This window comes from Rhinoderma darwinii, chromosome 2 (assembly GCF_050947455.1).
Source record: "Rhinoderma darwinii isolate aRhiDar2 chromosome 2, aRhiDar2.hap1, whole genome shotgun sequence".
NCBI classification, from domain to species: domain Eukaryota; kingdom Metazoa; phylum Chordata; class Amphibia; order Anura; family Rhinodermatidae; genus Rhinoderma; species Rhinoderma darwinii.
Genome location: NC_134688.1, coordinates 202,241,955 through 202,263,112, shown reverse-complemented (window position 1 = coordinate 202,263,112; position 21,158 = coordinate 202,241,955). Strand labels below are relative to the sequence as shown.

The 21,158-nt window shown below is 41.9% G+C and overlaps 1 protein-coding gene across 1 annotated transcript in view; it reads left to right on the top strand.

The window, feature by feature from the left end:
* DMD (dystrophin) overlaps nucleotides 1-21,158 on the top strand; it is a 2,416,993-nt gene that overhangs the window by 757,851 nt on the left and 1,637,984 nt on the right. Inside the window, exon 10 of the mRNA XM_075852742.1 lies at nucleotides 17,111-17,299. Within this exon, the coding sequence (XP_075708857.1) occupies nucleotides 17,111-17,299 (189 nt within the window). The remainder of the gene's footprint in view (nucleotides 1-17,110; nucleotides 17,300-21,158) is intronic.

Here is a 21,158-nt window from a genome sequence, read left to right as displayed (position 1 = left end):
CCTGATATCAAAGCTGTGAATTGTCATTTTATTGACTCTGAGCATTGTTAAATTATTAATAATTGAGTCTCTAATAAGAATACTACCATACCTACCAACTTTCAGGTATGACAAAGAGGGGCAACCAATGCGGTGTGCTCCCATAGTGCCTCCCACACAGTATAATACCAAATAGCTGCCCCTACACATGTACATAGCGCCACAGTGTCCCCTGTAGATGGTACCCCTCTATAGTCCCACAGTGCCCATGCAGATAGTGCCACACCCCCCTTGAAAATAGCACCCCCTGTAGATAGTGCCATTGGGACTCCCTCTAGGAGCGGAATCCCCAGCCATAGGCCAGGGATTTCACTCCTAGAGGGAAGCCCTGATGTCACTGTCCATTTAGCAGAAGGAGCTCCTCCACTCGCCAAGGATTCCACCAGCACAGCACTACTTTACGTGCCGTGCTCGGGGAAACCCTTGACGGTACTGTCCATATATGGACAGTGACGTCAGTGGCTACTCCTTGAGCGGAATCCCCATTGTCAACTCCAGCCGGGGATTCCGCTCCAGGAGGAGCAACTGACGTCAATGTCTATATATGGACAGTGACCACTGGGGTTTACGCTAGGAGCGGAATCCCTGGCCAGATCATCGGCAACGGGGATTCTGCTCAAGGAGTAGCCACTAATTCTGAAGCAGGGAACTATCAGCTTCCCGCTTCAGGATTAGTTCATAGCAGAGGAGCAGAGGGAGCTCCTCCGCTTGCTGAGGACTCCACGGGCACACGCTTTTAAGCGTGTGTTTGGGAAAGCCCTTACAGTACTGTCCATATATGGACAGTGACGTCAGTGGCTACTCCTTGAGCGGAATCCCCATTGCTGACTCTGGCCGAGAATTCCGTTCCAGGAGTAGCCACTGACGTCAGTGTCAATATATGGACAGTAACGTGAAGGGCTTCCCTGAGCACAGCGCTTAAAGTAGCACTGTGCCCGGGGAGTCCTCAGCGAGCAGAGGAGCTCCCTCTGCTCCGCTATGAACTAACTCTGAAGCAGGAAGCTGATGGTTCCCTGCTTCAGAATTAGTGGCTACTCCTTGAGCGGAATCCCCGTTGCCGATGATCTGGCCGGGAATTCCGCTCCTGGCTGGGGATTCTGCTCCTACCCCCCGGCTGTCCGGGACACTGCCCGCAATCCAGGACTGTCCCGCTGAATCCGTGACGGTTTGGAGGTATGATACTACTACTACTAATTATAAAAATAATAATAATAAAATCTGTACACTGCACCAGAGCTATCAAACATAGCCAGTTGACACACTGAAGATAGGTCACAGGCGATAACAATTTGTTGGGTAATGTGAATAAGCCCTCATGCTCATGAGCATGTGCATTTTAGCCAAATACAGAACAATATTGCTGGCTGCTTTGTTTCGTTCGGGGATTGAACATATTTCATTTTTTATTATATGTTAGTCTAACTACCATAAAATGTGGTAGAACCCTCTGAGAGGATTCAATAAAATAAATTTTTAGCAGTTTTAAGTGCACAAAGTACTCTGTAGGTTCTCTCATTCATCTGGATTACTAGGAAACAAATGCCTATTTTATTGCAATTTGTTAACAGTACACCAGGATTCAGTATGTTCAGCATTTTATATGTAGCTACAAGGCTGCTTAGAGGAAAATGATGTCTACTATTAATAGCGCTGTATCCTTAATATTAATTCAATGAGGGCAATCTTTTCAATGAAGCAACTTATGATTTCTTATTTTTGAATTAATTATCTTATCTATGTAGCTTGAAGGGATTGTACAGGATTAGAAAAATATAGCTGCTTTTTTCCAGAAGCAGTACCGTACATGTCCATGAGTCGTGTCTGTATTGCAGCTCAGCTCCGTCCAAGTGCATGGGGCTCAGCTGCAATACTACACACAACCTGTGGATAGGTTTGGTGGTGTTTTTGGAAGGAAGCGGCCATGGTTTTGTAATCCTCTACAACCCCTTTAATATAGTTTTTTTTATTCCTACTTGTGGTTCTTTAAGGGCATATATCGCCCTTTGCCTTAGATTAAAATTTTACTTTAGAGTATATTTAAAAATAAGTAGATGTATTTCTATTTTTCAGTTATAAATCTTATATTTTTGGGAGTTTGTAAAATATAAGATGGTCATTAACTCTATGCGTGCACCTGTTTGTCTTTCAGTAGCAATTTTTTTTTCGTGTGCTATAAAGTATGTATTCACACCTTACTGCCTTCATATACATGCCATCTGTTCAGTATACAAGGAGTTTTAATTTTTGACAGATGTATTTTGAAATATTTGGCATTAAAATGTCAATTAATATACAAGAAAGTGGAGGTCACTGCGCAAAAATAGGTATTCATTGCTTATTTACTTATTTTCTATTTTACATGAATGGATTATTAATTGAAATATATAAACATAGAAAAGATAGTGCATTGCAGTGACTGTGTTGGATTTACTGAGGCTTGATATTGGAATGGAATTGGTATTGTACTGCTTTATGGTTCCTTTTTCCTATATATCGAGGAGCAAAATGGACACAGTTGTCTGTGTTGTATGCTTCCGTAATATGGCACCCATGGAATTATGTGCCCATACAGTATCTCCGTATTATTCTGATTTCATATTAATCGTGGCATGTTCCATTGTATGTCATACTACGGAGGTATTCTTCCCTAGAGGCATTGCTTCTAGCGGAGAATATGGTGCTGTACAGAGGCACCATACAGTGGCACATTGAGTACCTATGAGGTCGAAATACGAATCTGTCGTACAGATTCCTTCAAACAGGTTTGCCATGTGCATGAGGCCTTATACCAAGTTTCAGTTAAGATTTTCAAGTAATGTTTGTGGAGCTGCACTGGCTTGCAAAATGGATCTATGTTGTGCTTGCTAACAAAGTCTTTGAAACAAGTCCGTGTTACAAGCATATACCGGTAGCTCTACTAGTATACCTTTGTCTTTGGATTTACCAAACCTCACATACTTGAATCCCCATTTGTGGGACATTTTTAAAGCCACTTTTGATCCCCCTGGAGATTTCAAGAAGAGCTCCCAGAGACATCTTTAAAAGTAGTGCCCCCTGTGAGATCTGTTTCATGGTACAGTCCTATGAAAAAAAGCATAGTTGGGAGGTCTGAATTTATTTATAAATTCCCTTTTAATCAGACTTGTATCAGTTTGGAGGCCTGTCTGACTATTTCTCTTGTTGCATTTATCTATTTTTTTCTGTTTGTTTATTTATTTCATTATGTATTCCCTTGTATTTCTAGGGTCCTAAGGTTATGTTCAAATTTACGCTAGGAAATCTGTTTTTCTGTTCTGTTTTAGGAGCCACAAAGGGAAATCAATGTTGTGACAGATCCCTCACATGACACAAAACAACCGTACACAACAGACCCAATTGACATGAATAGGTTCTGTTGGGTTTCCGTCATGGTGTCTGTCATTTTGCGGAAAAAAATAGCGCTATTTTTTCTGGTATTTTTTATGGAATTTGTGACGACGCATATATGAGAGAAACCTAACATAGATTAACTTTCTTTAATTTTAGTACATTTATATTACAATCAACACAATATAATTATTCTTACTTATAAGTTATCTTGGGTTTCCTCTAGGTACTCCAGTTTTTCCTGGGTTAGATAAATAGAAAGGTATATATGTTGTGGTTCCACGTCAAGTACATACTGAGGATTTTCCATACAAACACAATCTGTGCATTGGAACTTGAAAGACACATCTGCTCTAAAAATAATTTTCAATTTTATAACACGACTATCTTTTTTTGGCTTTCTGAATCAGGACACCGTTTGTATTTTTTTAAATGTAATTATTTTGTTATATTTTATTAAATGTATAGAATTTAATTACTTTGGAAGGAAATGGCTATAGCTCTATGACTACAAAACCATTTATAATTTACTGTAAATAATAATTCTTGGTGTCACTTTTCTACTTGACTGAATGAACACTGGCATATTCACTAGCAGAACCTGTTGCCCTATCTCTTTACCTTAATTGTTGTATAGCTCTCATCAAATTGTTAAGAGGGGCTAATATTGCAGATACACAGGAAAACATGGTAAATACATAATGTTCCTATCTCCTATCACAACAATTATAAATGTTCTGTGAACTGTATCTGATTTATAAACTCTTAGCTTTACCGTGAGAAGCATAACTTCTGTAATGGGAATTCGTCTTTGATAGCTGACATGTGGCTTAATTAAGAGTCAAGCAAAGCATAACCAGGGTCTCTGCAATGGAAGGAGATCTAGTGTTCTTAATTAGAAATGTGCTTGTCTTTTCTAAAATCATTTAAAACCAAAACGTGGTTTTATTTTTCGGGAACATTTCAATTTTTAATTGCTAAGCTGACAAAATAAGTAGTTTTAGTTTCCAAAGTATGTTTTCCTGGTAATTTTACCTCAGTTATCTGGTAGCACACCTGCTAAATATATACTTCACTGGATAAAAAGTTCTATGTAGGCATTTTTTTGGATCTACATTATATAGCAATATTGCATTTTTGGTTATTTTATAATACCATTTTCCTTTTACTTATTGAAATAGATATTAAATGTTTCTTAGAGTTAATGCATAATACATACGCTAAAACATTAGCGTAACATCATCATATTATAGAACAAATAAAAGCTTATTAATAATAATAATTAAAATATATAAATTATAATAGTAGTATAAATTGTGTGGGATCTATGAAAAGTAGCGGATAATATGTCCTCTACTCATGAAAGAAAAAAGACTCTTGAAGTGACTGTTGGAGTGACCTTTCCCATGAAGTGAGAGGTATATTTATACATATGTATCTAAAATACTTTTGTATGACAGAGGTTTTTATAAGGTTTATATTCCATCCTAATCTTTTTCTTATTTTTTAAATGGATTTATTAAGGTTTTCAACAATAAAAACAAACATTTAGTCAATTTGTGGTGATGATTTAATTGACGGGTTATGGAAGTTTATAGAAAATCAAGAAGCGCACATACGTTTCAGGTAATAAAGTATCATAGTGATAACAGGGTAAAATACATCACATATGACAATAAGAAAAAAAGAACAGTCAGATATAATTACGATCATATAAAAGACATGTATTAAGCTATGATGTCACTTAATGAATAATGAACAATAAATGATGAGTGATGCCAGTGGGTCTCATCTTGAATCTAAAGAAAGATTAAATGAAATCAACAAGTCTATATGGGATAGTCACCGACCAGTCATTTTTCTAAGTACCACGTGGTCAAGCGGAAATGGTGTTTCATTTTAGTTTGTATTGAAATTGTTAGGATCTTAATAAAAGATGTCCAAATATAAAAAAAAATTATTGCAACTTCCTATCTTTACACATAGAAGCCACTACCCAGTCCATTTAAAAAAAAAAAAGGATAATTTCTCCAGGAATACTTTTCTTGAGAGGTGGATGTGGTTGTATTCAAAATTGAAGAATCTATTTTTTTTGTGCAGCAGCCACAACACAGTAGAGAAGTTTTCATACATCTCTTGGACAGTGATGTTTAGAGGGAACTATCCAACCAAAAATACCCGAGGTGGGGTCAGAAGGCACAAAATCTGTGTGCTCTTTTCCTAAACAAGATGGCTACCCCTCTAGTTTTGGCTGTAAAAAGAGTTGATATGCAGCTATCTACATTTTTCAATGTCTTTACAATGTATTTCCTGTAAGAAAATCACATCAGGAGTAAGATGTTTCAAATATGTCAATACTTTTTTCTTCTTATGGGTGTGTTTAAGCCTGCAACATTCCATGACAGAACTTTGGGTGTGGTGGGTGTGGTATACGTGTTTGTGAGTGGGGCAGCAGGATCTGTCATCCTACCTCAATAAAGTAGATGTATACCATAAAATTACATGGTATATTACACGGGTTATCCTCGTCCTAGCAAGCAAGGAGCGCCCGTCAACAATAAAGAACACAAGGTGATAAGACCCACTGGCAAATGTACATATTTTGCATATGAAGATAAAACAGTGTTAGTAAAAGATTCTATAAATGGAGGCAATGAAGTTTCCGACTGTCATCATACGTACAAAGGAAATATAAACATAATATAAGTAAAACTGAAAAAACCACCATCAAAAATAATAGACATAACTATTATTCCTCGATGGGGAGAAACAAGCAACGTAAAACATATAGTGGGGTCCCCGAGGGGTTTACAATGAAATGGTGGGATTGCACTTTCATTAGAGAAAAAGTAGGAAAATAAACATTCTATGCACAATTGAGTTACATCAAAATCAATCCTAATCATGCCATGAAAAGCAAGAAGATCAGTGATCATTGGCAATAAGGAAATGTTCCTGGGCTTGGATCGGATCTGTGAACAGGAATGTGCGGTTATTGACGGATACTTTGAGCCTGGCAGGGTAAAGAAGTTGAAATCGATGATTATTCTCATGTAGGTAACGACACACAGTAGAAAATGCCTTCCGTTTTAGTAAGATGGATGAAAAAATATCCTAAAAAAAATCTATATTTTGTGATCACGAATCATGAGCTCCCTCATTTTTTTTATAAGCTTGAAGGATCCTCTCCTTGGTTTGGTAGTGAAAGAAGCGAGCAATAACTGGTCTTGGTCTTGGTGAACGATTTTATTTCTCTGGACCTAATCTATGTGCCCGTTCAATGGCCATAGTAGGATGTTCCAATTGGATGTGAAGAGCAGCTGGTAAAGCTATAATGAGGAATGTAGTGGCTAGGCCACTCCATGACCTTAATGTGCTTCTTTTTGAGCCACTCCTTTGTTGCCTTGGCTGTATGTTTCGGGTCATTGTCGTGCTGGAAGACCCAGCCACGAGCCATTTTTAATGTCCTGGTGGAGGGAAGGAGGTTGTCACTCAGGATTTGATGGTACATGGCTCCATCCATTCTCCCATTGACGCGGTGAAGTAGTCCTGTGCCCTTAGCAGAGAAACACCCCCAAAACATAATGTTTCCACCTCCATGCTTGACAGTGGGGACGGTGTTCTTTGGGTCATAGGCAGCATTTCTCTTCCTCCAAAAACGGCGAGTTGAGTTAATGCCAAAGAGCTCAATTTTAGTCTCATCTGACCACAGCACCTTCTCCCAATGACTCTCAGAATCATCCAGATGTTCATTTGCAAACTTCAGACGGGCCTGTACATGTGCCTTCTTGAGCATGGGGACCTTGCGGGCACTGCAGGATATTTATCCATTACGGCGTAATGTGTTACCAATGGTTTTCTTGGTGACTGTGGTCCCAGCTGCCTTGAGATCATTAACAAGTTCCCTCCGTGTAGTTTTCGGCTGAGCTCTCACCTTCCTCAGGATCAAGGATACCCCACGAGGTGAGATTTTGCATGGAGCCCCAGATCGATGTTGATTGACAGTCATTTTGTATGTCTTCCATTTTCTTACTATTGCACCAACAGTTATCTCCTTCTCACCCAGAGTCTTACTTATGGTTTTGTAGCCTATTCCAGCCTTGTGCAGGTCTATGATCTTGTCTCTGACATCCTTAGAAAGCTCTTTGGTCTTGCCCATGATGTAGAGGTTAGAGTCAGACTGATTAATTGAGTCTGTGGACAGGAGTCTTTTATACTGGTGACCATTTAAGACAGCTGTCTTTAATGCAGGAACCAAGTTGATTTGGAGCGTGTAACTGGTCTGGAGGAGGCTGAACTCTTAATGGTTGGTAGGGGATCAAATACTTATTTCTCTGTGCACAATGCAAATAAATATATATAATTTTGACTATGTGATTTTCTTTTTTTTTTTTTTTATATAATCTCACTGGTAAAACTAACCTAGCCTAAAAATTCTAGACTGTTCATGACTTTGACAGTGGGCAAACTTACAAAATCAGCAAGGGATCAAATACTTATTTCCTCCACTGTATGTTATGAATGTTGCATTGTTGAGTGTTGAATGTAGGTAGAAGGGAATTTCATTGATTCTGGTCTCCAGTTCCCCAATTCTTTGGCTATTGTTGGTAATTTGCGCTACAGCTGTATTAATAGAAGAGTGAAGGAGATCAAATTTTATATCCAGTAATTGCATTAGTATGTTAGATGCCTCTTGGGCTACTGAAGTCGCCAGGGTCACTCCACCTTCACCAGATGTTGGTGGACTGATGAATGGAGAGATATCCGCGACAGGAGAGGTAGCCATTTGTGAGTCGAATAGAGATTGTGAAAAGTCTAGAGTTGGTACTGACTTTGGAGTGACCTTAGATCCTTCGAGAGCAGCTTTGGAAGGTCTCTGGGAAGTTAGAGGATCAGACCTCTGCGATCCACGTTAGTTAAAGGTAGTTTTGATGAGTGAACGCAGACTGTCACCGTTTAAATACGTGATTATGGCAATCATAGGTTTTAGAAGAGCAGGAGGCCCGAGACTATGGTATCTCAGGTGGGACTCAGTCCCCGCTAGATTGTTATTACAGGTCTTAGGTGATTTGAAGATCTAAAATGGCAGCACATCCTGGTGAATTTTAGTCCCACCAGCTGTCCCGGCAAGGAAAGCAAGTAAAAGCCGTTCAGGCCTGGTGATGGCCGCTATGGTAATTACAGTCGTTTAATGGGAGCATCGTAATGCACAATTATATGTGCAGGATTCAGTAATAAGCTCGCTAACTTGTATTAACAGAACTCTCATCGGAACGTGTAGCAGGGGATGTCTTGAAATGCAGTTCCGGGCTATAGGTAAGGTCAGATGTAAGTCCAGGAGTGTCCTCACCAGTGTGTTGTGTCTCCGTCTGTGGCGGATGTGGGAGACTCAAGCACCAACAGTGTCTCGCGAGAGGGATGGGGTGGTTGTGGAATCTATACGTGATTCCCAACTCTGGAGGTCAAAATATTCAGCTCACCAGATAAAGCTAAAGCAGTAGAAGCCCTATAGACGTATCAGGCTGCATAACAAGGTCTGATGTATTAGATGAAGGCTGATATCCGAGATGAAAGCGGGAGCTCGGTTAAAACACGGTCATTGCAAATGTCCTGCCTACGGAAGTCGCATCCAGATTTGAGTTACACCAGAGGTTGCCTTCAATTGAGAAATTACTTTTGGAGATAACAGAACACTATATTACATTGATATTAGAGGTCTTAGCCAAAATAGTGTTAGAGCACCAGTACAATAATGGAGTTGTGCACTGTGAGCAACTACTTCTCCAGCCCTTGCCCCCCTTCTCCAATACCAACATATATATTAAATTATTGCAACAGCCAATCAGTGGAGAAAAAGAAAGAAAAGAAAACATCTGTTGTTTTTACGATTCTGCTTTTTAATTGCAGATATATTATATAATTTTCTAACATATGGTAAAACGCAATTTGATTGTGATTTACTCTGAAGCCCTTAGAGAAAGAAATAAAACTATATTCAAATGTATTATTGAATGCATTGATCACGTACAGTTTTTCAGTTTTTTTGCTATGTATTAAAAAGGCTCTTCTCTGGCAATGATAAATTCTGCATTTATCAGTTATTAGAGATTTATAATAAAATCAAATAAAAGATGGATTTAAGTTTATCAATGTTCATCAAGCACAAATTATTTTGTCTGTCTTCTGGTTCTCAACTCAAATCCATTACCAGCATAACACATACATAAATCCACATGAGGGTCGGGGGGGGGGGGGGAAGCAATATCAGATAATGCATCACAGGAAAAAAAAAAAAAAGTTTTTTTTTATAATCTATTCTTCACTTTGCAACATTGTATGCAGAAAGGGGCGGGGCTTGGATGGCAGCCTGAGCGGACGTGCGAACCGGAGCTCCCGCCATCCTGACTATTATCCTGCTCTGTAGGCGCCCATCCTCCACATACCTGACTGCTGGACCGGAGGAGTCTTGTCTGGTGAGGCTGCTGAGTCCCTCGGTGGGGTTATTTGCGGACATCTCGGCCACTGGAGACGATGAGGCGCGGCGTTGAACGGAGGCCAAGGCCGCCATTTGCAGCCGACAATCTCGGCAGACACACGTGTGCATCACTTTCACTGCAGTGCACATCGGCCTGCAGCACGGAACAGGAGATCGTTGTGGATGGGGTAGGTGATACCAGTCTGCCGGGACTTCAGCTCCTTCAACCCCACCCCGTGCCATACTTATCAGCCCTTGAGCAGGGCCCTGTGAAGGCCGTGCCTGTGAACCCTGCACGTGGTGGGCAGACATACAGCAGTTGCTGCCCCTTGCTGGCTGCTGGAAGCGCCTAATTGTAATCTCCCCTGCTCTCAGTACTCATCTGCTGCTTTATGATATATTATACCTTGGCCAGTACTCTGCTGCTTCATTATTTATTATACCTCGGCCAGTACTCTGCTGCTTTATTATATATTATACCTTGGGCCGGCGTTGCCTTGTGGAAACCCTTGTTCTTTGGATACCTGTCTCAGCTCTAGCCGGTTTCTGGCTGCCCTATCTAATTGCCATTTCTGTTGATTTGTGGTACACAGCCAGGTTCTCTATACTACAATTTCTGGACTTTCATTACTTTACTGGCAGGATTTATCTCCTCAGACGTCCACCATTCATTTCTATATTGAAAGTGACTGTACATTTTACCTCAGAAGTTAGTGTCTGTCTCCTGTTGCTGCTATGACTACCAACCGTGCTAAGGGTCCCTCTGCTTCAGAGAAATTGAAAGACATTGCTAGAAATGATCCTCCAGAAGGCACTAGATTCCTACGATGTAACACGCCTAAATCTGTGGATCCGCCGCGTGCTAGCCTTTCAGGAGATGAGCAAGAGGAGGAACCTACCCTGCGTCAGGTGTCTCATCAATTAGTCCAGGCTATCACGGCCTGCAAGACTTCCCTGACGGGTAAAATAGAAGAGATCAAAATCGATATTGGTCTTCTGCGACAAGATCTGCAATCTATGCGTGGCCGCTTGACGGAGGTGGAGTCCCGTGTTTCCCACTTGGAAGATAGAGTCTCTCCGATGGTGGTTAAACTCTCCTCTGTATCCCACAAAACAGATGCAGGGCAACAAAAAATGAATGATCTGGAGAACCGGCTGCGCCGTAACAATCTCCGCATTATAGGCTTACTGGAGCGTGCAGAGGGTCAGTACCCCGACCGTTTCCTGGAGACATGGCTAAAAGAAACCCTGGGTGATGACTTCTCCCCAATGTTCGCCGTGGAGCGTGCTCATAGAGTACCAGCGAAGCCCCCACCACCTGGGGCGACACCTAGACCTCTCTTGGCTTGTCTACTTAATTGCAAGGATCGGGACACGGCTCTTCGTCTGGCCAGAGAGAAAGGCCCTATACAGCACAACAACTCTACAGTGTCTATCTTCCCGGATTTTTCTGTGGATCTTCAAAAGCAAAGAGCCCAGTTTACCGAAGTCGAGAAGATTTAGAGATTGCGGTATAGTGTATTCCATGATGTATCCGGCTCGTTTACGCATTCTACATGGTGGATCATCCGTGTTTTTCAATACTCCTGGTGAGGCCATGGACTGGCTCCAATTTCATCCACCCCCACCAAGAACTTAACCAGCAGGGGATATCTGCTCGAGACGGCTTCTTCAACATATCCTTTTTGACTTTTTATTGTTATCTGTTTTGCTTCTCCAATGTATATGCTGCATTCATATTATATCTACACAGATATATTCGCTTGATATGCCTAAGGACGGGAGCTCCGGGTATCGTCCATATGTACATCTTTACCTACCATTATCTATAGCGGTGGTAACCCCTATATTTCTAAGATGGTCCTTTCTGTAAAGGATACTGTTACTTTGCGCTATGTTGCGAGTTATGTTTGTTTCTGTGATTATTTTTTCTCTTTTCTACAGGACCTAGGTGCTCATGAGCAGTGCTCTGCATGAGCTACTTCCTTCCATAATTTGCATACGGTACTCCCACTGATATTTTGTTTCAGCACAGGGTATCAGGGCGGTGCCGTGACCTTCACATTGTATATATACTCTAATGACTGATAACATTGTATGCATGTCCTGGAATGTCAGGGGGCTAGGTACACCACTTAAAGAGTCTCTGTCACCAGATTTTGCAACCCCTATCTGCTATTGCAGCAGATCGGCGCTGCAATGGAGATAAGAGTAACGTTTTTATTTTTAAAAAACGAGCATTTTTGGCCAAGTTATGACCATTTTTGTATTTATGCAAATGAGGCTTGCTAAAGTCCAACTGGGCGTGTTTACAGTAAAAGTCCAGCTGGGCGTGTATTATGTGTGTTACATCTGGGCGTGTTTACTTCTTTTACTAGCTGGGCGTTCTGACGAGAAGTATCATCCACTTCTCTTCACAACGCCCAGCTTCTGGCAGTGCAGACACACAGCGTGTTCTCGAGAGATCACGCTGTGTCGTCACTCACTTCCTGCCCCAGGTCCTGCATCGTGTCGGACGAGCAAGGACACATCGGCACCAGAGGCTACAGTTGATTCTGCAGCAGCATCGGCGTTTGCAGGTAAGTCGATGTAGCTACTTACCTGCAAACGCTGATGCTGCTGCAGAATCAACTGTAGCCTCTGGTGCCGATGTGGCCGACACGATGCAGGACCTGGGGCAGGAAGTGAGTGACGTCACAGCGTGATCTCTCGAGAACACGCTGTGTGTCTGCACTGCCAGAAGCTGGGCGTTGTGAAGAGAAGTGGATGATACTTCTCGTCAGAACGCCCAGCTAGTAAAAGAAGTAAACACGCCCAGATGTAACACACATAATACACGCCCAGTTGGACTTTTACTGTAAACACGCCCAGTTGTAGTTTTGCAAGCCTCATTTGTATAAATACAAAAATGGTCATAATTTGGCCAAAAATGCTCGTTTTTTAAAAATAAAAACGTTACTGTAATCTACATTGCAGCGCCGATCTGCTGCAATAGGAGATAGGGGTTTCAAAATCTGGTGACAGAGCCTCTTTAAGCGAGTAAAGGTATTTTATCATATTAGGTAATATTCACCTCATATCCCGAGTCTTCAAGAAACACATTTGACGTTGAAAACGGCTAGATGGATGAATAAGCCATGGGTTCAGTGGTCTGCACATTCGTTTCATACATGTTATTCTAGAGGGGGGTCCTTATTGGTTCACAGATCGCTACGCTGGGAGGCTAAGGTGACGCGTAGAGACTCTGAGGGGAGGTTTATCTTTACCTATGCTGAGATTGACTCTAAGGGCTACGTCATCATATGTATCTATAACCCACCTTCAGCCTCTTTGGAAATTTTACATTGGGCGGTTAGTTTTGCCCTTGACTACCCAGACGCTTCTGTTATTTGCATGGGAGACTTTAACCTTTTAATGGATAGCAATTTAGATAGATTTCGTGATTCCATACCGTCTAGTGTGGGCGGCACAACAAATACCACTTTATATACATTCAGAAATGGGACGGGATGGATAGACCTATGGCGCTTTAAATGTCCTGATTTGTTAGAATATACTTGTCATTCCTCAACAAGACGTACACTATCACGCTTGGATTATATATTTGGGACACCTGATTTGGTATTGCGCATGGCCTCCGTGGTCCTCGGGGAATATCGGATCACAATCCAGTTATTCTCACTCTCCGGACTATGTCCAGTAGAAGTAGGCCCCTGTGGAGGGTGAGTCCCTTCTGGTTGTCTTTAATCGGCCCATCAGATAGGATCCCGGATCAATTAGATTGTTTTATGTCCACTAATGATATACGGATGCCTCTAATTTTTGGGATACCCTCAAAGCATACTTGCGAGGCTGTTTATCCTTTACTATCTCTTATATTAAACGTACGTCAGCCCAGGATGAGGAGATTCTGACAGATAGGCTGGCATTAGCTGAACGGTCCTATATATCTGACCCTACTGATGCACACAGGTCTGAATGGTTGAGCTTTCAGAGATTATACGCCCAACAACAACACGTTAAATCTAAACGTATTTTTTTCTAGACAGTCATACTTTGAACTGGGGAATCAGTCTAGTAAATTATTAGCATTCATGGTGAAGCAAAACTCGGCCTCAAATGTGGTTTTGAAGCTTAGGGCCCCCTCAGGGGGTATACTTATAGAAGCAGAACTGTTGATTCAATGCTTTCAGGATTATTATACTTCCCTTTATAAGACTACATTGGCTATAACTGATATGGATATCTCTGCTTATCTCTCAGATTTATCTTTCCCGCAGCTCACAGACACTCAACAGGCATTTTTGGATGCTGATATAATAATAGACGAAATTACCCTGGCCATCAAATCTATGGCTAAAGGTAAAGCCCCCGGTCCAGATGGCCTGCTTATAGAGATTTATAGTAAATACAGTGACCATTTAACACCCCAGTTACAGAAGGTCTTTGAGTCTGCCATTGCTTCTGGGGCATTGCCATCCACATATTATGATGCCACCATAGTGGTTCTGCTTAAACCTAGAAAGGACCCCTTGGACTGTAGTTCATACCGCCCTATATCGCTGGTAAATGCCGATTACAAGATCCTGACTAAAATCCTTGCTCAAAGACTGAATACGGTCATCTTGGATTTGATACACCCGGATCAAACCGGCTTTATGCCGGGTAAAAGCACATCCATAAGTTTTAGGAGGGTTCAGACGATAGTTCAATGTAGTGCATTACAGGACAACACTTGGGCTTTGGCGACTCTGGATGCAACAAAGGCTTTTGATTCTATTGAATGGCCCTTTTTATTTGCTTGCCTGGAAAACTTTGGTTTCGGTGCCGTTTTTCGTAAATGGATACAAATAATATATGCTTCACCCCGGGCTAATGTCTTGGTGAATAATATACTATCCCCGTCATTTGCTCTTCAAAGGGGTACACGTCAGGGATGCCCCCTCTCGCCCGCTTTATTTCATTTGGCAATTGAAGCTTTAGCATTGCGGATACGCTCCTCTCCACTCATTACAGGTATAACCATAGCAGATCGTACGGACACCATTGGTCTCTATGCAGATGATATGGTGCTTTTTATGGATAGAGTGCAGGATACCCTTCCCTCGGTAATTAATATCATTGAACGTTTTGGACAATATTCCGGTCTTTCTATTAATTGGGGGAAATCATCTCTTATGTCCCTGTCCAAAGTACAGCCCCCGGGCCTGTCTGAGTTGTCGCCGTTGCCTCTAGTAGACAGTTTCAAATATCTGTGCATATTTATAACTAAACTTCCCGATGTTGACCTTTCCTTAAATATGTTGCCGCTATTGGGCTTCACCCGGTCTAAATTTCACGCATGGGGTAAATTGCCTTTATCAGTATCTGGCCGTATAAACCTGGTTAAAATGATTTTGTTGCCTAAATTTCTATATGCCCTTCAGCACAGTCCGATTGTCGTACCTAAATCCTTCATTAAACAGCTCGGCTCCTTGTTATCTCCGTTTATATGGGGAAATTCTAGACATAAACTTAGGTTGTCCACGCTCCAAAGACCTAAGGCACTGGCAGGGATGGCTTTGCCAGATTTCTTTTTATATTATTTAGCGGGTCAACTGAAAACTTTAGGTTCCTGGATGCCTGAAAAGGATCTTCCCAACTCAGAGCACCATTTGGCTCATGTACTAGGGAGTCCATGTTTGCTCGGCTCCCTTGAAGTAAATTCTCTCCCTGCCCATATTAAACCCTTGCCCTTACACAAGCTGGCTCGTGTGGTTTGGAGACAAGCGAAAAAGCAATTGGGTTTCAATGATATTGTGTCTACAATGCCTTTATGGAACAACACTTCTTACTTTCCTTTAATGCTACCGCGGTTGTCTCCAGCTATTGGAACTATAGGGGACCTAAATGAGGATAATGTCCTACTTTCATTCACTCAGTTGCAGACTAAGTATGACATACCACGCACCCATTTTCATAGGTATCTACAGATTCGTCATATTTTACAAACCCAATTCCATCACTTGAGAAATAACCTAAAAATCTCTTCCTTCCCACTGATAGGGATTCTTAACTTCCAGGGTCCACGAGGCCTGATATCCGCCCTCTATACCCATTTGTTATCCATCACGGTGAATTCCACACCACTTGCTATAGAGGGTAGATGGAAACGGTGGATTCCTACCATTCAGACAGATGAGTGGGATGATATTTTGTAGTCCCATCTTCATGTTTCCCCATCCGCAAAGAATAAAATGATCCAGTTATATATAATACACCAGGCATATTTGACCCCGGTTAGGATATTCAAAATGGGACGATTTCCTTCTTCAGACTATCTGAGATGCCATGTTCCGGAGGCAGATTTTTGGCATATGATATGGTCATGCACCATAATTAGGGACTTTTGGAACGACATACTATCCCTGTTATCGTCCTTATTACATGTAGGCATCCCTTTATGTCCTAAGATATGTCTGTTTGGTATACTGGATGGGGAGACATGGAATCACCATACTAGAATTTTTTTGAGAGAGACTCTGTTTCTAGCACGTAGAACTATAGCACAGCATTGGATGAATGATCGACTTCCATCAATTGGTCATTGGAAGGGATTGGTAAATTCTGTAATACCTTTCGAGAAGGTTGTATTTCTAAATCGTGGTTATAGTACTACGTTTTCTAAGGTCTGGGATAGTTGGAATAACTCCCCTTTGACACTCAACCCCTCCGCTGGTGCACCAGATACTGTAAGATAGTAATATAGGTGGCCCGCATTTTTATTATGTATCTCCTTGAGCATGCTGTACCTGATTTATTAGATGCTCATGGGTGACATGGGTCCTAGGCTGTTTTGTTTTCTTTTATTTCTGTTCTTGTTTTTTGTCCTTTTATTACAATAGTCATACATACGTCAAAGCAAACCAGTCTAAGTGCCATTGTTTATGACATATCATCTTTCTGGAATGTTCTGTACGTACTCATTACTTGATGTGCTGTATGTAAATTTCCTTGATCCAATGTGCAATATTTTGTAATTAGTGATGTGTTACTGATTTTATACTGGTTACTGCAACAGTTCTTAATAAAACAAGTTTTTTAAAAAAAAACATTGTATGCAGAAAGTCCAGCAAAACCTTTCATTGTGAAGCTTTGTTTTTTTGTTTTATTGTGGTTGTAGTTACAGTTGAGAAGTAAAAATTGTCAATATACCGTTATTGTTAAAAACATACATATTTTCCCCTGCAGAGAATGGAAGGCATGGATGACCGAACTTTTGGCAAATTAGTAATGGCACCGAGAGAAGATCTAGAAAGTTATCAGTCATCATTGGAACAAGTGCTTACTTGGCTTCTTTCAGCAGAAGATGTTTTACAATGTCAAGGGCCAATATCTTACAATGTAGAAGGAGTAAAAGAACAATTTCATTCTCATGAGGTAAGTAGATGTGATGCGTGGCAAGTTTACAAACAAAATGTTATCATTGAAAATATTTGTTAAAGCAAAAATAATAATAATAAAAAAATAAAATAATAATAATAAATATTCTGTTTTTATATTATAAATATAATCAAGAAATCGAATAAAAAGAAAACGTAAATGATAACAAAGGTAGACAGACAGATTGATAGATACAGATGTGTCCTTCCTTACCTTTACTCTTATCTCAACATATCTTAAGATGTGTGGCATGAGATAATCAGCTTTGAAAAAAAAAATATTTTATAATATGTGATGTCTATGCTATATGTGTCTTTGTGGCCAACCAATGGTTCTGATGTGAGTTGCAGCCCGTCAAGAGTTTTGCTAGCATCTCCCAATATTGTATTGAAATGGTTTTATGATAAACTGAAGTCGTTAATTAAAAGCAAAGGTAAAAGTGGACACAGCTGTGAATAGATAAGACGATAGAAACCACAGGTACTTGAAAATGTCAAAAAAGCCTTTAATAAATATGTATGACACTTTTTAAGCAAATGTTAGTTGCGTTAGAACTACCATAAAACTGCTGGTGTACAATTGTGCCTTTTTAAAAAAACATCTTTACTATAATTTTTGTGGATCCAAGTGTCATCTCTTCCCCAGGTAAGTGACGCACACGTACCCGTACATCCGCATGATGTAAAAGAAAATGAAATTTATCAGGGAAGATCACCTTCACTGTGCTATGGTCCAGTTCTCATGCACACAAGCCCATTGTAGGCACATTAGGTGGTGGACAGGGGTCAGCATGGGCAATCTGACTGGTCTGCGGCTAAACAGCCCCTTATGCAGCAAGCCACAATGCTCTGTGTGTTCTAACACCTTTTTATAATAGCTTAACTTTTGAAGCAATTTGTGCTACAGCGGCTCTTCTGCGGGATCTGACCAGGCAAGCTAGCCTTTGCTCCCCTTGTGCATCAAACCTATTCGTCAATTTCAGAGTCAATAGAGGGGTCTCTCATTCAGGGCCCTCATACAGGGGTGTTGCTAGTGTCTTAAAAGATTAGGGGCACAATCCCCAAGACATATGTTTACGCCCTGGAAAAAAATAATATATATATAGCATATCTATAAGACTATGGCCCCTGAAGCTTCACCACTAGATAGAATTATATACATTGTCTCAGCAGATAGTATTACACATGGTAGGCTTAGATACGGTGCACCAGCAGTAAGTATCCTCGTACTTACCCTCAGAGGCAAATTTGGTATTTTTGGGAACCCAATCAAAGTTATGTCTGCATGCTCAAATAGTGATAATGCCACACACCGTGCCCCCTGTAGATAGTGTCACACACACAGTGCCCCCTGTAGATAGTGGCATACGCACAGTGCCCCGTGTAGATAGTGCCACACAAGGTGCCCATGTAGATAGAGCCCCCATTAAGTGATAGTACCCCCCAAATAAATACAAAAAAGTTATACTCACCTAGCCCTTTACCCACTACGAATGGAGCTGCATGGTCTCACAGCTTCCTCAGCCCATGAAACGCGGAGACAGGACCGCACTGGCCTGCGCAGGGATCCTGTCCTAGCATCTTATGGGCTGCAGGCCTAACGTGTCCCGTAGCCTAGTGAATGCCACAGTATTCAATTGTGTCTGCGTTCTCGGGGCTTGGGCCCCAGATGCCAGGTGTTAGCTACGCCACTGCCCTCATCTATAAATCAGAGTAGGGAGTGCCTACAAAGAGTGGCATATTCATGAATCACACGAACAGTCCACTGATTTCAATGGGTACAATGTAAGGCTTCATTATCCCTGTGGTGGACCTGCAATGAAATTAAACACTTGCTGTCAGGTTTACGCACAGATTACTGCTGATTGTTGGGGGTCCTAGAAGTGAGATCACTGTGATCAGCTTATGTCAATTTGAAGCTTAAATCAAGCGTTTTATTTACGCGTTCTTCATCACGTAAAACGCAGCGAAAATATGCCAAATACACGACGTGTGAAAAGGGCCTAAGAACTTAAAGGGGGTTATACACAGATGTGAAATAGGCTTCTATCAAAACATTTATCAGCAGAGTGAATAACAGCATTCATACATTGCTTTCTCTTGTTAATTCGGTAAACATTCTATATTTCTATAGAATATACGTACCAGAACAGAATGTTATCTATTCCTGTCTTTCTCCCACTGTGCTATTAAACTATTTGACAACCAAGAACAGATTTGAAGGGGCAACACCAGTGGCGTAGCTATAGGGGTCGCAGCGGTCGCGGCTGCGACCGGGTCCCCAAACCTGGGGGGCCAACAGGGCCACCGTTGCCACGCAGCGTGCTAATACAAAGTTTGTATGTGCCGTGATGCCGGCACTTCCTGGTTATGGGCATGGTTTGATTAGACGTCACAGTCACATGGTACACTCAGTGTACCATGTGACCGTGACGTCACGAGAGGGGGCGTTCCAGCCACTGTGGAAGAGCCGATGCGGAAGACCATGGAAGACTGCAGGTGAGCTGCAGAGGGGGCCCGTAATGTATGTGTGTTGTATTGTATTGTATTGTATTGTATTGTATTGTACTGTCTGTTGTATTGTACTGTCTGTGTTTGCGGTGGAGAGAGGAGCTTTAAATTACAGGCCCCCCACTCCTCTCTCCACCGCAAACACAAACTGCACGACACAATACATTACAAACTGCAGGTCGCACTCCCCCTGGGGGGTCGTGTGAAGACCTCCGGGGGGTCGCGAACCACTCACCAAGGTCCTGCTTCCAACTGTATTCGCGTCCTCAGGACGCAGAGCCAGTTGAATTTAATCCTGGAGCAAGGAGCTGACGGCTCCTTCCTCCAGCATTCACTGGCATGAGCTATTAGCGGCTCGGTGCAGACAGGTGCGATTTAGTGATGTCATCGCGCCTCTCTGTGCCGAGTCACTCATAACACAGGGCAAAGGAGGAGAAGGATCTCCTCCTCCACCCGTCGTGGGAACCGGGCCAGGTAAGTAACTTTATTATTTTTCTATTATGCACATATGGAGGAATTATACTGTATAAGGAGAGGGGCTGATATGGTGGCAGCTATGAGGGGCATTACTGTATGGGGGGCTGATATGATGGCAGTTATGAGGGGCATTATACTGTATGGGGGGGCTGATATGGTGGCAGCTATGAGGGACGTTATACCGTATGGGGGCATTATACTGTTGGGGGGGGCTGATATGGTGGCAGCTATGGGGGCATTACACTATAGGGAGACAGCTATGGGGGCTTTATACTGTGTGGGGGCAGCTAAAGGGGGCATTATACTGTATGGGGCATTATACTGTTTGGGGCAGCTAAGGAGGGCATTATACTGTGTGGGGGCAGCTATGAGGGGCATTATACTGTATGGGGCTGCTATGGGGGCATTATACTATATGAGGGCATTTATGGGGGGCATTATACTTTATGGGGCGGCCATGGAGGCATTATACTGTATGGGGCATTATGGGGGCATTATACTGTGTGGGGGCAGCCATGAGGGGCATTATACTGTATGAGGCTGCTATGGGGGCATTATACTGTATGAGACTGCTATGGGGGCATTATACTGTATGGGGCTGCTATGGGGGCATTATACTGTATGGGGGAATTTATGAGGGGCATTATACTGTATGGGGTCTGCTATGGGCGGCATTAAACTGTATGGAGGCATTATACTGTGTGGGGGGTAGCTATGGGAGCATTATACTGTATGGGGACAGTTACAGGGAGCATTATACCGTATGGGGGGCAGCTACGGGGAGCATTATACTGTATGGGGCAGCTACGGGGGCATTATACTGTGTGGGGCGGCTATGGGGGAAGTATACTGCGGGGGCTGTTGGGCAA